At 67.1% G+C, this 12,884-nt stretch overlaps 1 protein-coding gene across 1 annotated transcript; it reads right to left on the bottom strand.

The window, feature by feature from the left end:
* Positions 1 to 2,920: 2,920 nt before the first annotated feature.
* Positions 2,921 to 12,469, bottom strand: RHPN1 (rhophilin Rho GTPase binding protein 1). The gene is made up of 15 exons (XM_068525751.1): positions 12,389 to 12,469; positions 9,340 to 9,455; positions 8,200 to 8,328; positions 7,778 to 7,853; positions 7,090 to 7,167; positions 6,653 to 6,777; positions 6,392 to 6,558; positions 5,957 to 6,150; positions 5,452 to 5,608; positions 5,264 to 5,377; positions 4,720 to 4,914; positions 4,267 to 4,343; positions 3,913 to 4,059; positions 3,653 to 3,814; positions 2,921 to 3,236 (listed from the first exon to the last, which is right to left on the bottom strand). The coding sequence occupies exons 1-15, from the start codon at positions 12,467 to 12,469 to the stop codon at positions 3,072 to 3,074; spliced, it is 1,983 nt and encodes a 660-aa protein (XP_068381852.1). The 3' UTR covers positions 2,921 to 3,071.
* Between the last annotated feature and the right edge of the window lie 415 nt (positions 12,470 to 12,884).

The raw sequence follows: 12,884 nt of genomic DNA, 5'->3' as shown, positions 1-12,884 counted from the left end.
GCCCACGGCCCATCCGGGGTGCCGCGACAACGGGATGTGGCTGGACCAGAAAGTGGGGGGCTAGAGCTGTGACCTGAGACGTGGCCATGTCTGAGGAAGGCTGAGCACATCCCAGCTCGGAACTGAGGGTGCAGAGAGCACAGGGCAGAATGGGGCTGGGGCGCTGGTACGGGGCAGGCAGCTGGGGAGAGATGGAGCGCCTAGACACGTCAGGGCAGAGTGCGTGGGCCAGGCAGGCACGCGCCTCCTCACACCCGCCCCCACTTGTGTGTAGATTCCCACGCGCCAGCCTGTCAGGGCAGCCACTGCCAATGGGGAGAGGACTCGGCCCAGGTGGGCTCTCGGGGCATAGCCCCTCTCCCAGCCTGGACAATCCCCCAGCACACACGGAGAAGCCCCTCGGCCGCCTGCTTCACTCCTGGGCTGGGCCAGGCGCTGACACGACCCCAGGCTGATGTCGTGTGTGGCGGGACTCACCCTCGGGTGCCAGGCAGGCCACTGCCAGCTTGTTCTGAGTCCTGCCCCCACCGGGGTGCAGTATTGCCCTCAGGGTGGGGGTCAGGCCACAACTGACCGCTGGGGGTCCTGCCAGGCCCAGAGTCGTGTCCATGACCTCATCCCCAAGGCCTCCTGGAGCCAGCCCAGGACTCCGCCTTCGGCCAACTCAGCCGTCCAGGGACACTAGAGAGATGCCAGGGAGACTGGGTGGGCCGGGCCACTCCTGTGTGCTGAGGTGTGCTGGACACAGGGTGGCAGTACTCTCGGCGTCCAGGAACAGCTGACAGGTGCCTCAAGTGGCTGGAAGCGCGTGGGCAGAGCCTCCGCTAGCCTTGTGGGACACCGGTTGGTCTGTGCCCCACGCTCAGCACCTACTATCCCATCTGGAAAGTGGGTTCACTGCTTCCTGGAGAGCTGGGGCTCCCCTCGATGCCCAGCCCCACCTGGCCCAGGGGAGCAAAGGCCCTGGCTTGCCTGAGGGCCGGGAGGCAGGCCACTTGTGCAGGGCAAGGGAGGGGCTGGGAAGGCCCTGGTGGGGTGTGCACCACTGGCTGTCCGCATGGCGAGGGTCTGGTCCTTGGCAAGGGGCCCTCCCCACCTGCCTGGGGCGAGAAGCAGGTAGCAGCTCCGTGCCCAGTCCCAGCCCCTCTTGGGTCCAGATCAGCTGCTGGAAGCAGGGAAGTTGCTGAGTCCTGGACAGGACCTGCCAGCCCTGTCGTCCCCGATTAGCAGGTAATGCTTCTTTGATGCACAGTTTTATTAATCAAATTAGTAAGTGCTGAGGTGACCTTGGCCGGTTCTGCTGAGAGGGGCGTTCTCCCAGGAGGGGCAGGGGGGTCGGGGAGGGACGCACCTGGATGCCCTGTCCCCAGGTTCAGGCAGGTGGGGCAGCCCTGCTGTCCCACTCCGAAAGCTGCATGCCCTCATCACACCCACTTACCCATTCACTCACACTCTCACACCCTCCCCAGCTCACTCCCATGCCCCAATAATGCTAAAGAAGGTGGTGGATGGCAGGGGCCAGGTCCCACAGGGCTGCTCCTGCCTGGGACCTCACAGAGGGGACAGGCATGATGCCCGGAGACGGGGGTGGCTGGGCCTTGGTCTGCAGGGGGGCTACCTTGCTCTCCGGGGTCTGCTGCTCCCTTTCCCCAAACCTGCACTGCACTTAAGCGGGCAGCGGCTGCCCCCTGGTGGCCACAGGGACCCCTGCCCCCCAACCCTAACCTGCCGAGGGCTGCAGGCGGCACCCCGTCCCACCTCTCACTCCTCTTTTTGGGGCCAGATCCTGAGCCACACGACCGTGGGACCCAGGAGAGTGTGGCCGCCGTGGTCTCTGGGGGCCGTCCACCAGTATGCGTGGCTGGGGGACACTGAAGGCTCACGGTCTGAGGAGCCCAGTTCAGTGCCAGAGGGGCTGGGGAGGAGTCCAAGGGGGCTACAGTGGGCTGGGGGCACCCCTCAGTGCTGGGCTCAGGTGCAGGGGGATGAAACGGCCCCACAGACACCTGCCCGAGGCTGGAGCAGGGGCCTCGGACGCCCAGGCTCGACTGCAGGGCAAGGACAGGTGGGGCAGAGCCTGGCGGGATGGGGCGGGGCCTAGTGGGGTGAGGGCGGAGACAGGGCGAGGCCAGGCGGAGCTTGGCCAGGGGGGAAGTGAGAGCGGGGGATGGGCCTGGCTGGCAGCTTGGAAAAGGACTGGACAGCAGGTGCAGGGCTGGGATCAGATCTAGGCCCTCGATGCAGAAAGGGTCAGGATGAGGGGACAGGAAGGACGGAAGCAGGGGTGGGTCCCCGTTCTGTGCACGGAGGGACAGTAAAAGGTGTGGCAGTAGTTGGCCTTGGCTGGGACCCCGATCAGATGGGAGGCGGTGCTGTGGGCACTCCAGGCTGCTGTGTGGAGGGAGGGGCAGGGCAGGAAGGTAGCTGAGCCTTCTCCAGCCTGTTGGGTGCCAGGTGGGCCAGTGGGAGGGGTGCCCAGAAGGAATCACTGGGGGCCAAACAGAAGCTTGGCTTGGGGCGGACCCAGTCCTGAGGGAGGGTGTGGACAGGGTATGGCATGCTGGGGGGGGCAGGGGGATGGGGAGAGCTCAGCTGAGGGGCCTCAGGGCCCAGCACAGGGGGCAGTGGGCATCTGGGCTGCAGGGACCCACTGGCAACACATCACCCCAGCCTGCCTGGCTCTCTGGGGACGGCTCCTTCAGGATCCAAGAAGGGCAGCCGGACGCCCCCACCCGGGAAGCTGCCCTCGAGTGGGCACTTGGGGCGCAGGAGGACAGGGCAGCCCAGGGGCAGCCTCCTGGCACTTGGGAGTCGGTGTCCAGAGGCGACTGTGACACTTCCCGTCGGGGGGGTGGCAGCACCTGGCCCCCAGCACGGGGCTCGGACACACCTCATCTGACAATGTCTTTAATGGGCAGCTCCAGGCACTGGGTAGGGCAGCAAACTGGCCGGAAGGTGCTCTGGGGTCAGGAAGGCGTGCGTGGGGTCCTCACTCCCGGCCAGCTGGAGCCTGTGCTGGGGCTCGGGTGTGGGGAGAGCAGGCCCCTTGCTGCCAGCCTGAGCAGCCCGGCTCAGGGGTGTGGCGCTGGGGACAGCCTCCCTCCGGTCTTGCCCCTCTTGGCCTTACGGTTCCAGCCGAGGAGGGGCCTGGGGCTGGCCTGTGCAGGCTCTGGCGTCTCCCAGCCACACTCCTTCTGGCTCCTCAGAAGCCCCCCCAGGGCTGGCCGGCGGTCCCCCTGTGTTCGGGATGGAAATGGGTATCGGGCGGCATCCTGGCCTGGCCTGCTTGCGGCCAGCCTGGTGAGTGCAACAGGGGCGAGCTGGGTGGTATCCAGGGGGCACGTGGCGGGGTCCCTGGGAGGGCGGCCCTGTAGCAGGGCGCCCCTGGGTTTGCCGTGCTGGGCGGACAGAGCTCCCGCGCAGCTCCTGCCCGGGGCCTCCAGGAGGGTGGAGGCCGGCTGAGGGGTGGGCTGGGGCCTTGTCAAGGGCAGGAGCTGCCAGCAGGTGGAGGCCGCAGCGTAGGTGGCTGCAGCCTGGACGGTGATCCCAGTGCTCTCTTGGCATCTGCGCGTGTTTGGGGCTTGGCGGAAGGCCCAGGGCCGGGGCGGGACAAGGAGTGAGGGACCACCCCGCCAGGGCCCCCGGGGCTCACCGAGCCAGGCGGCTCGGCACCGGGCAGCAGCGTCAGCACCTGCAGGCTCACGCCCTCGCCGCCCACGCCCTTCAGCTGGGCTACCACATCTGCGTGCTTCCACCACCTGCACGGCTGCCCGTTCACCGACACGATGTAGTCACCCCGCTTCAGGCCGGCCGCCTGCAGGGAGACGGGGAGAGTCCCGCCGGCACCCCTCCACCTCTGGCCGGTCCCATCTTCCCCCTTCCCGCAGTCAGCCCCGGGGTGGGGGCCCTTACCGCGGCCCGGCCCCCTGGAACGACGGCAGCGATGAGGACGGGCGCGTCTCCCCGCAGCGTGAAGCCGAAGCCCCCCTCTCCTCGGGCCACGTGGATGGGCCCTGCCAGCCGCCAGCGGTTCTTGGCTGAGAACACGGACAGGGGCCCCTGGGGGCGGTCAGAGGTCAGAGGCCTGGCTGGGCTGCCGCACGTGGGGGAGCCCCGGCCTGGAACACCCTCTCCCCGATCTCCACATTTGGGGACAGGAAGCAGCAGGGGCTGCAGGGGGGCCGGGCAGGGTTGGGCCCCCATCGAGGGCCTGCCTGAAATCGCAGCGCGGAGCCGAGGTGGGGGTGGCCTGGGACGGGTGCTCACCAGCCGATGGAAGATATCAGCCACCTCCACCCGGGAGAAGCTGGGTGCCCTGCCCTCCGGCCTCCGCCGCGTCTTAGCTGAAGGGGTGAAGGGGAAGGGAGGGCGGGGCTGAGCCCAAGGCTCACGGCCCCAGAACCCTGGGAAGCAGCCGGGCGTGGCTCGGCCAGAGCAGAGTGCGTGACCCCAAGTGCAGCCCGTGCACACCGGCCCCTCTGTGGACCACCAGCAGGAGGAGCCCCGGGGGGTGGTTCTTGGGGGTCCCAGGTGCAGGGAGAAGGGGGCGTGGAGGAGCAAGGGAGCTGCCATCACGGCTCCCCCGCCAACTGCCCTGCTCCTCCTTCGGGGGCCCATAGCTCTGTGGCAAATGGAAGTTGCTCGCCAGGAGGCCTCCGCCCACCGCCCCCCCCCACCCCGGGGCCAGGACACACCCACCCAAGGGGCCTGGCTGCTCACGCCGAACGTCAGGGGCCTCGGCGGCCTCACAGAAGTCGTCCTCGAGGTCGAGTTCCGAGTACTTGGCCAGAGAGCGCCGCAGCGCCTGGGCCAGCACGACCTGCAGCAGGTCCACCCTGCGCAGGGCCCGGCACACGGCATGCAGCCGCAGGGCCTCCTCCTGACCCAGGATGGCGCGCTTCAGGTGGGCCTTGCCTGCACGGGACAGAGCTGTCACACGCCGCCTGCCTGGCCCTTCCAGGCTGGGCCCCAGCTCCCCCACCCCCAGATGCTGCAAGAGGAGGGCAAGTGAGGGCTTCTGGGCTCATCCTGAGGGCCCGCTGGCCGGTCTGAGCAGCGAAAGAGCTGCCACCGTGTGTGGCTCGCCCCCCCCGCCCCCGCCCCCTCCCGACGCTGCCCGCACTGCTGGGGCCCCTGCTCCGGGCGAGCTGGGGACCCCACCCGCCAGGGCCGGGACACCAGGACTGGGGATGACAGGGTGGAGTGGGTCATTCACCCCCCGCGGAGGCCGCAGCGTCCCACCCTCCTCCCTCAGCCACCTCACCCAGCTTCCGGCGCTCCTCTTGCTCCTGGGGCAGCGCGGGGCCCCGGGGCTCAGACGAGGCCGGGAGCCCGAGGAAGATCTGCTCGAGGGCTGGAAGCTCCGCCTCTGCCACCGCTGGGGGTCAGAGAGGGCGGTGAGGCGCCAGTGGGGCCCTGCCGGCACACGGGCATGCGGGGCGGGGCACTCACGGGCGCCGTCACACAGGGCCAGGGCCGCGTGGTAGTGGGCCAGGGCGCGGAAGTACTCGGCCTTCACGTGCACCAGGGTGGTCCAGGGGAAGGGCACGTAGTCCTGGACGGGCGGCTGGGCCATGGTCTGGTGCACCAGCCGGTACTCGGCCGCCACCTGCTGGCGCACACGGCAGGATGCTGGGGCCTCCCGCGAGCCCAGCGGCCTGGTCCCCCGCCCCTCCCCACCCTGGGGCTTTGCCCCGACCAAAGCCCCAGCGGCCCTGCCCCACGCCAGGCTGAGCTCAGGCGCAGGGCCCCGGTTCCTGCCCTGATTGGTGTTGCCCCAGAGGCGGGGACTCAGGACCTCGGGGTTGACAGCCGGCTTTGGGACCCTACAGGAGACCCTGCACCCGGCCAACCTGGCCCAGAGCCTGGCTCTGCTACTAAGCTCCAGCCGGCACCCTCGACCCAGGCCCTGCTGCCCACTGAGACACCGCAGCTTGGCCGGGCTCCCCGCCCTCACCTGGGCGGCCTCCTGAGCCAGGTGCAGCTGGGCCAGGCAGTCACGGGGGGCCACGGGGGCCTGCAGCGAGAGGCCCTCGAAGACGCACTCCTGGGCCTGGGCGGTCATGAGCTGCTCCAGCATGGAGAGTGAGGCGGGGCTCATGTCAGGGCTGGGCGCGTGGGAGAAGTTCTCCCTCAGGAGGCTGAAGGCCCCTGCGGAGGGGAGGGGGCTCAGGGTGGCACGGTGGGGCCGCCCCACCCCCGCCCCGTGTGCTCGGCCCTGGTTGGGGAGCACCCTCTGCGCCCCACAGAGGGCCTGTGCGTGTGACCCCTCAGGCCAGGGGGCCATCGTCCTGGGCCCCTAGCTCTGGCCACAGAGAAGGCTCTGCCCCTCACGCCTGGAAGCGAGGACCACGCAGGCACAGCTGGGGGGCCAGCCCTGGGCGGCTCTCACCCGCAGCCCTCTGAAAGGCCTCCACAGCACAGCTGGTGCCCTCGGGGCAGGAGCGGTCCTGGCGAGCCCCGATCTGGGTGTGGAGGGCGCCGATGTTGAAGAGCACGCTGCCCTTCTCGAAGGCCAGGGCCCGCTGCTGGGCCGGAACCCCCGTCAGCGAGTCGTACCTGCAGAGTCGGGTCAGGCTGGGCAGAGCCCTCACAAGGAGCCGGGGTCTCAGAGGCGGCCGCCGTCCCCCGCCCCTCCCCACCCCGCCCCTACCAGTGGAACAGCAGCCCCAGGCTCCTGGCAGGGGTGACAAAGCGCGCCTCCTGGAAACACAGCTGATTGTAGTAGGCCGTGAGCAGCTCCAGGCCCGCCTCGCTCCGGCTGGGGGTCCGCGTGGCCTGCCGGGTGGAAGTCAGTGGGGTCCCACGGCCCCAGCCCACCTCATGGCATGCACACCGCCCTGGGAATCCCCTTGAATGCCACAGCCCCAGGGGAGCACCCCAGGGTCTTGGGGTGGACACGGTCACACCTGCCCTCCCAGGGGCTGCTGTGGACCACATGTGCCACTCCAGGAGACTGTGCAGGACACTGGGGCGAGAGACCCAGGCAGGGTCCCTGGGGTGGGGACAGGCACAGAGTAGCCATTCCCAATGGGCCAGCAGCACCGAGCCTCTGTCTTCTCACCTACGGACTGGGGGGAGCCCACCCACCTGCCGCAGGTCCTCCAGCTCCCGGATTTCAGCCTCATAGGAAGCACCGTCCTCTCCAAAGTGCCCTGAGATCAGCTCCTGATTTGAAGGGACAGGCGCTGGGCTTCCTGAAGTCTCCCAGCCCGACGTGGGTGAAGACCCGAAGCGAGGGGAGGCCCTGGTCTACACACGGATGTGGGTGCCCCCCACCACGGATATGGGGCCTGGAGACTTGGTGATGTTTCTACTTGAATTCCCTTATTAACCCCACGAGACAAATGCTACCTGCCACTTGACAGGCGAGGATACTGAGGCCGAGAGGTGAGGCACCTTTCTGCTGGCCTGGCCGGAGTGGCAAGCTGCCCAGGGCAGCCAGGCTCACGAGCCCCAACAAGGACCCGGGAACCAGCGGGTTTTCTCAGCACAGGCTCTGACTGGAATAGGTGGCCCCCGCCAGCGGGACCCTCAGAGTGAGAGTCAGGACCCTGCAGCCGTCTTGGGGCCTCCAGTTCTGCTGACACCCATCCCAGGGTGCGTGCCTTTCTGCAAAGCCCACCCAATCCAAATCCCCTGTAGCCTGGGGAGGCCAAGCGGCTCCAGGGCAGACCCCTCTTCTCTCTGGGCCTGAGAGTCTTCATCTCCGTGAGACGGCTGGACCAGGAAGCCCCGAAGACCCCCCAGAGCCCAGGGCTCACAGGCCAGCACTCACCTTCAGGGGTGTGGCCCAGTCTAGCTGCTTGGTCTCCTTCAGCCCCAGGGGGATCATGGGGACAGTGATACCTTCGCTAGAACCAGAAGCATCGAGTCTGGGCTCTAAGGCTGGACTCTGCTGTCCCCAGTGGCCACGAGTCCACCCGCTACCACCCCTGCCCCACAGGACACACCCCTCCTCTGATTATGGTACATGTCCTTGCACACCACACACGTCCCACCACGCTCTGTCCTGGATCACATCCTCCCACACACACGCGTGGTGAGTGGTGTTCTCCTGCGCACGCATGCACACGCACCTCTGGGGCCACTCCGCATCCCTGCACACACGCACCCCTGGGGCCAGGCTGCGTCCTTGCACACATGCGCACATGCACATCTGGAGCCAGTCCGTGTCCTTGCACACACGTGCACACGCACCTCTGGGGCTGGTTGGCGTCCACGTTGCCGTCGAGCCCCTCCAGCTCCTCCTTCAGCAGCTGCAGGCTGGAGTTGACGTAGCTCAGCTCCAGGGCCACAGTCTCCCTGACCCGGGCGTTGCTGGTGGCTCTAGGGGAGGCCAGGCTGAGATGAAGTCCTAGCCCTGCAGGCGGACCCACGCCCCTGGGCTTCGTTGCAGCCCCTGCCCCAGCATGAGGTCTGGAGCCCACTCCCAGAGTGATGTGCCGATGGGCCCAGCCCCCTTGGGGGGCAGCAGTGGGGTCCAGGGCCCGCCAGATGACCTCCCCCTTCTCTGCAAACCCCCGTGGTTCATGCAGACTCCTGTCCACGCGGGTATGTCGTGACTCTGGCCCAAGTACATCTCCATGGCCCCTGAACTTCCAAGGCATAAATGTCCTCCACCACCTCTCGCTCCCCCAGGACACAGCTCACGCCTGCCCTCCACAGTGAATGGAAGCCAACTTCCCTGGAGGGGCGGGGATCAGACCCTCTCTGTGGCTGGCAGGGGGGCCACAGGTCCAGGAAGGCAGGGCTGGCCCTACGGATGGGAGGGACAGGGAGGCAGGGCTGCTAAGGAAGAGGAGGGGCCCAGGCCCAGCAGAGCTCCGCCCTGGGGCTGGCTCTGCACTCATTGGCACTCTGCACTCAAGCAGGCCAGGCCTCCTCCCTGGGCCTTGGGCCATCACCGGTAGACGGGCGTGTGTGTGAAGGTCAGCACACAGCTGCTGGTCACCACGTGCATCTCAAAGGCTCCCACACTGCACACCGGTGGGGACATCCCTTCCAGCCCTGCTCCAGCCCCGCACGGAACGGAACTCGGCTGGCCCTGAGCCTACCCCTGCCGGTGAGGGCCACCAAGGTGGGGGCCTGAGTCACCTGTGAGGGTCTCAGCTGAGCGGCATGGCTGCCCCAGACCCCAGTGGGAGGCCCAGCCCTGCCTCTCAGGAGCCTGAATGGGAGTCCACGGTCACAGAATCACATGTGGACCACAAGACCAGGCACCCACCTGGGTCACTGCCCTGCCCCAGGATGCACCTGCCTCGCAGGGGCCTCGGGGAACACGGCACTGTTCTCCCATGGGTCGGCCGGCGGCAGGTGTCCCAGGCAGCCAGCACGCACCTGTACAGGTTCTCGGCGCCCGTCCGCATCCTCAGCTCCCTGTTGATCTGCTGGTGGATCCGGGCCCTGCGGCTCTGCAGGCAGCCGTGCTGCGAATTTGCCAGGAGGTCACAGCCCTGCAGAGAGGCCACAGGTCACGGGGGCCAGGCCAGCAAGGACATGGCGGGCGGGGATGTGGCTGGGACTGGGGCCCCGGGAAGAATCTGGGCTTGTCCGGTGTGGCTCTGGGTCTCAGCAGCCCAGCCTGGAGCTCCTGCTGGGAGATGGCCAATTACTCACCACACATCCTCCTGAACTTTTGAATTCCTTCTGTAACCCCCAGGACCCATCCCGCCCACACAATTATGCCAGGCCACACACGTTTAATTGGAGGGGATGCCCAGCCGGCTCCCGCTGGGGCGCTAACAGAGAGGAGGCTCCCCTGGGCCACGCTGAACATGGCCGGGCTCCGTCCCAGTTGGCTGCTTACTGGCGGCAAACGCCCAAACCACAGGCCCAGGGTCCCTCCGCTCACAGGCAGCAGGCCAGGCCTCCCAACGGCCACTATCTGAAGTGCCTCCGCGCGGGTCCTGTACCGCATATGAGCCACCTGCCAGCCTGCCCACGTCCCGGGCCCCAAGCAGGGAGCCCTGCGGCAGGTTCAGAGGGTGAGAGGCTCCCTCTGGTGAGGGGAGCGGCTTCAGGGCCCCAGTGGGACTGGTGCAGCCGCGGCCACCACACCTCCTCCTGGCCATTTAAGGACCTCCCGTACGGGTCAGTCACCAGCCCAAGAGTTGGGAAGGATTTCTCAGAACGTACTTCCTTGGGCAACGTCCTCTCAGGCTCAGGTGATCACCTGGCCCCCCCCCCCCATCGGAGCAGGGATGAGAACACAGTGCCTCCCAGGACCCTGCCCTGAGGGCACAGACAGGGGAAGTTTTATTCATGCGGGCTGACGCTGGCCTCCCTACAATGGCCACTGTCTTCCACAAATCTGAATAAGCATGCCCCCACTGTCACATACAGGGCAGTTTCCCACCTTCTGGGGGCTCTAGTTTGTCCCAGCCCCGTGCAGGGGGCACCCTAAAGAAGGCCTCACTCCCTTGCACAGACAAGGCTCCTGGCGCATGGCCACCTTGGATTATGGCCCAACATCTCCTCCACACTCCAGTATTCTCAGGAGAGCTCAATCAGGGAAGACTTCCTGCAGGAGGAGGCATTCTTCTGGGACTTGAAGGATAGAAGGCTTCAAGGTAACTGCGGAGAGGGGACTTGTCCCCATTGAACAATGGGAGAAAGAGCAATCAACTTGGAGGACTCCCTGCTGTGGGACCCTGGGCAAGCCCTCATCTGTAGATGGGAAGGGGGCTGGTGTCAGGGTGGCACCAGGATGGAACAAGACAAAACACGGCTCTCCTCCCTCCGCTCTGCTGGTTGAGTGTCTGTCTTCCCACTGGCCTGCGCCTCTTCTCCGTGGTGCCTCCCACACCCACTTGGTGCAAAAGGGAATGAGCAGAGGACATGAGCAGTCTCCCCTCCAGGAGGCCTGAGAATTTGGGGAGAGAGGGGCAGGCCACAGCCGGAGCTACATCCCTATCCCTCCGAAGGTCCAACTGTAAAGCTCCAGCAGGTTCTAAGGGTTCTCGGTGAGCAGCACTGCTGTCTGCCTGGGGAGGGGTGGTCCACGTGCTGGGCAGAGGCCGCCAGCCCTGCAGGGCTGTCCTCATCAACACAGTTCGTTTGTCTCCAATGTCAAGTGCTCCTGGAGAGATGTGTTGGAGGCAGCAGACCACGGCCTCTGAGCCAGGGTCCCCTCTGAGCTCCGCAGCCAGCACCCCCATGGCCTCATGACCCTAACGCTCCCTCCAGAAGGCAGTCTGGCTGCGTGACCTGGGTGGGAGGTGTGCCTACGGCCCAGTCCGCAGTGCTGGGCGGGCTGAGAGCCACACTCACCCCCATTTCCGCACCAGGTGGTAAAGGGCCAGCTCACCCACCTGTGGAAGAACCCCCACCCTGACGGAGAAGAGGAGCGACCCCCTACACCCTCCCTGCAATGGCCCTGATGGCATGGGTCTAGCGGATCCCCCAGAAGCCCAGGAGGAAATGGCATGGGCAGTGACCAGAACTGGCTACGTGTGGGGGCAACTATGCCAGCACAGGCCTGGGAACAATCAGCAAGATGGTCAGCAGGGCCAGGCCTTACACCCTCGTGGGTGCAGGTGCCACCTATGCTCGGTGGCACCAGACTGAAAACCCTTGGGGACATGGACGCCCAAGGCCTGGCATAAAACTGGGGCAGCCTCTTGGGGACCACCAGGGGACAACTGGGCTCCCGGGCTGCAGAGAGAGGCAGCCAGAGCACCCTCTCCTTCCCAAGCACAGACTCGAATGTCTCCACACCCCCTCCCTTCCAGAGCTTCCCTAGTCCTCCTGGAAATGGCCCACAGTCCACAGTGCGTGGGGTCAGGGACTTCAGGAGGGGGCAGAGATGCGGGGAAGTGAGGAGGGACAAACCGCCTAGCTGGGCAATCCTCCAGCCATTTCCTGTACCCAGGAGGCTTCAGCCACCTGTTGCTAAAAGTTTCATCACAGAGCTGGGTGCCCAGGGCAAAGCTGAACAGTCTTAGGAGAGAGAGGGGAAAGCTAGAAAAGGAGGAATGATGGGCACCAGGAACAAGCACGAGGGCCACGGGCTGTCACTGACCAGAGCCCAACACCCGTCACAGAAGGGAGTCCTGAAGCGTTGGAGAAAACCACAGGGTGGACTTGCGCTCCCACCTGTTCCTGGTCGACACAGGAGGGGTCCCCAAACGGGCTAGAGAGGAGCCCAGCACAGGCAGACAGCTGGGTTCTGGCTCCGCACCGGGCCCCAGTTTCCCCAGCGATAAGCCCACCTTGCCTCTAGGGGCGAGCGAGATGTGGGGTTCGCCCCGGAGTCTAGCGGCGCGCTCGGACGGGAGAAGCCAGCGCCGACCCGGCAGTCCCGCGCCCGCCGGAGTCAGATGGCGACAGGAGCACGTCGGGTCTGGCACCCCACCTCCCGGCGCCCCCCGCCCTGGGGCACTCCCACCTTGCGGACGCTGCCGGCCGCCTGCAGCCGGGCGCTCTCCTCGCCGGCGCCCGCGCCGTCCGGCCTCCCCTCGGGGACCATCGCCGCCCGCCTTTCGGGCCGCGCCCGCCTGGAAGCCAACGCCGGCACAGGAACCCCGGGCGCACGGGATCGCGCACTGCCCTCTTCTGGGGGGCGGGGGGGGTGGTGGTGGCCCGGTCGGCTGGAGGGGCGGGGCGCTGGGCGCCGAGCGTGCGAAACTTTCCGCTGCCCAATTGGCGGCAGCGGAGACTCCGACGGACAGCAGCCTCGGCCAACCAGAGTGCGAGGGAGGTGGTTCCGAGGCCAGGCCCCGCCCGCCCGCCCGCGCCCGCGGAGCCCCGGGGGAATGCGGTCGCCCTTGGCAACCGCCGGCCGGCGGATAAGGGAAAAACACTGCGCCGCGCAGGGCCCCGGGCAGCGCGGGTTTTGCCCGCACCGGCGGCGGGGCCTCCGCGGGGCTAGTCCGAAAACATCC

The sequence above is a fragment of the Eschrichtius robustus genome, chromosome 17, assembly GCF_028021215.1.
Source record: "Eschrichtius robustus isolate mEscRob2 chromosome 17, mEscRob2.pri, whole genome shotgun sequence".
Lineage (NCBI taxonomy): Eukaryota > Metazoa > Chordata > Mammalia > Artiodactyla > Eschrichtiidae > Eschrichtius > Eschrichtius robustus.
Note: the sequence above shows the minus strand (reverse complement) of the source record. Positions and strands in the feature narration are given on the sequence as shown.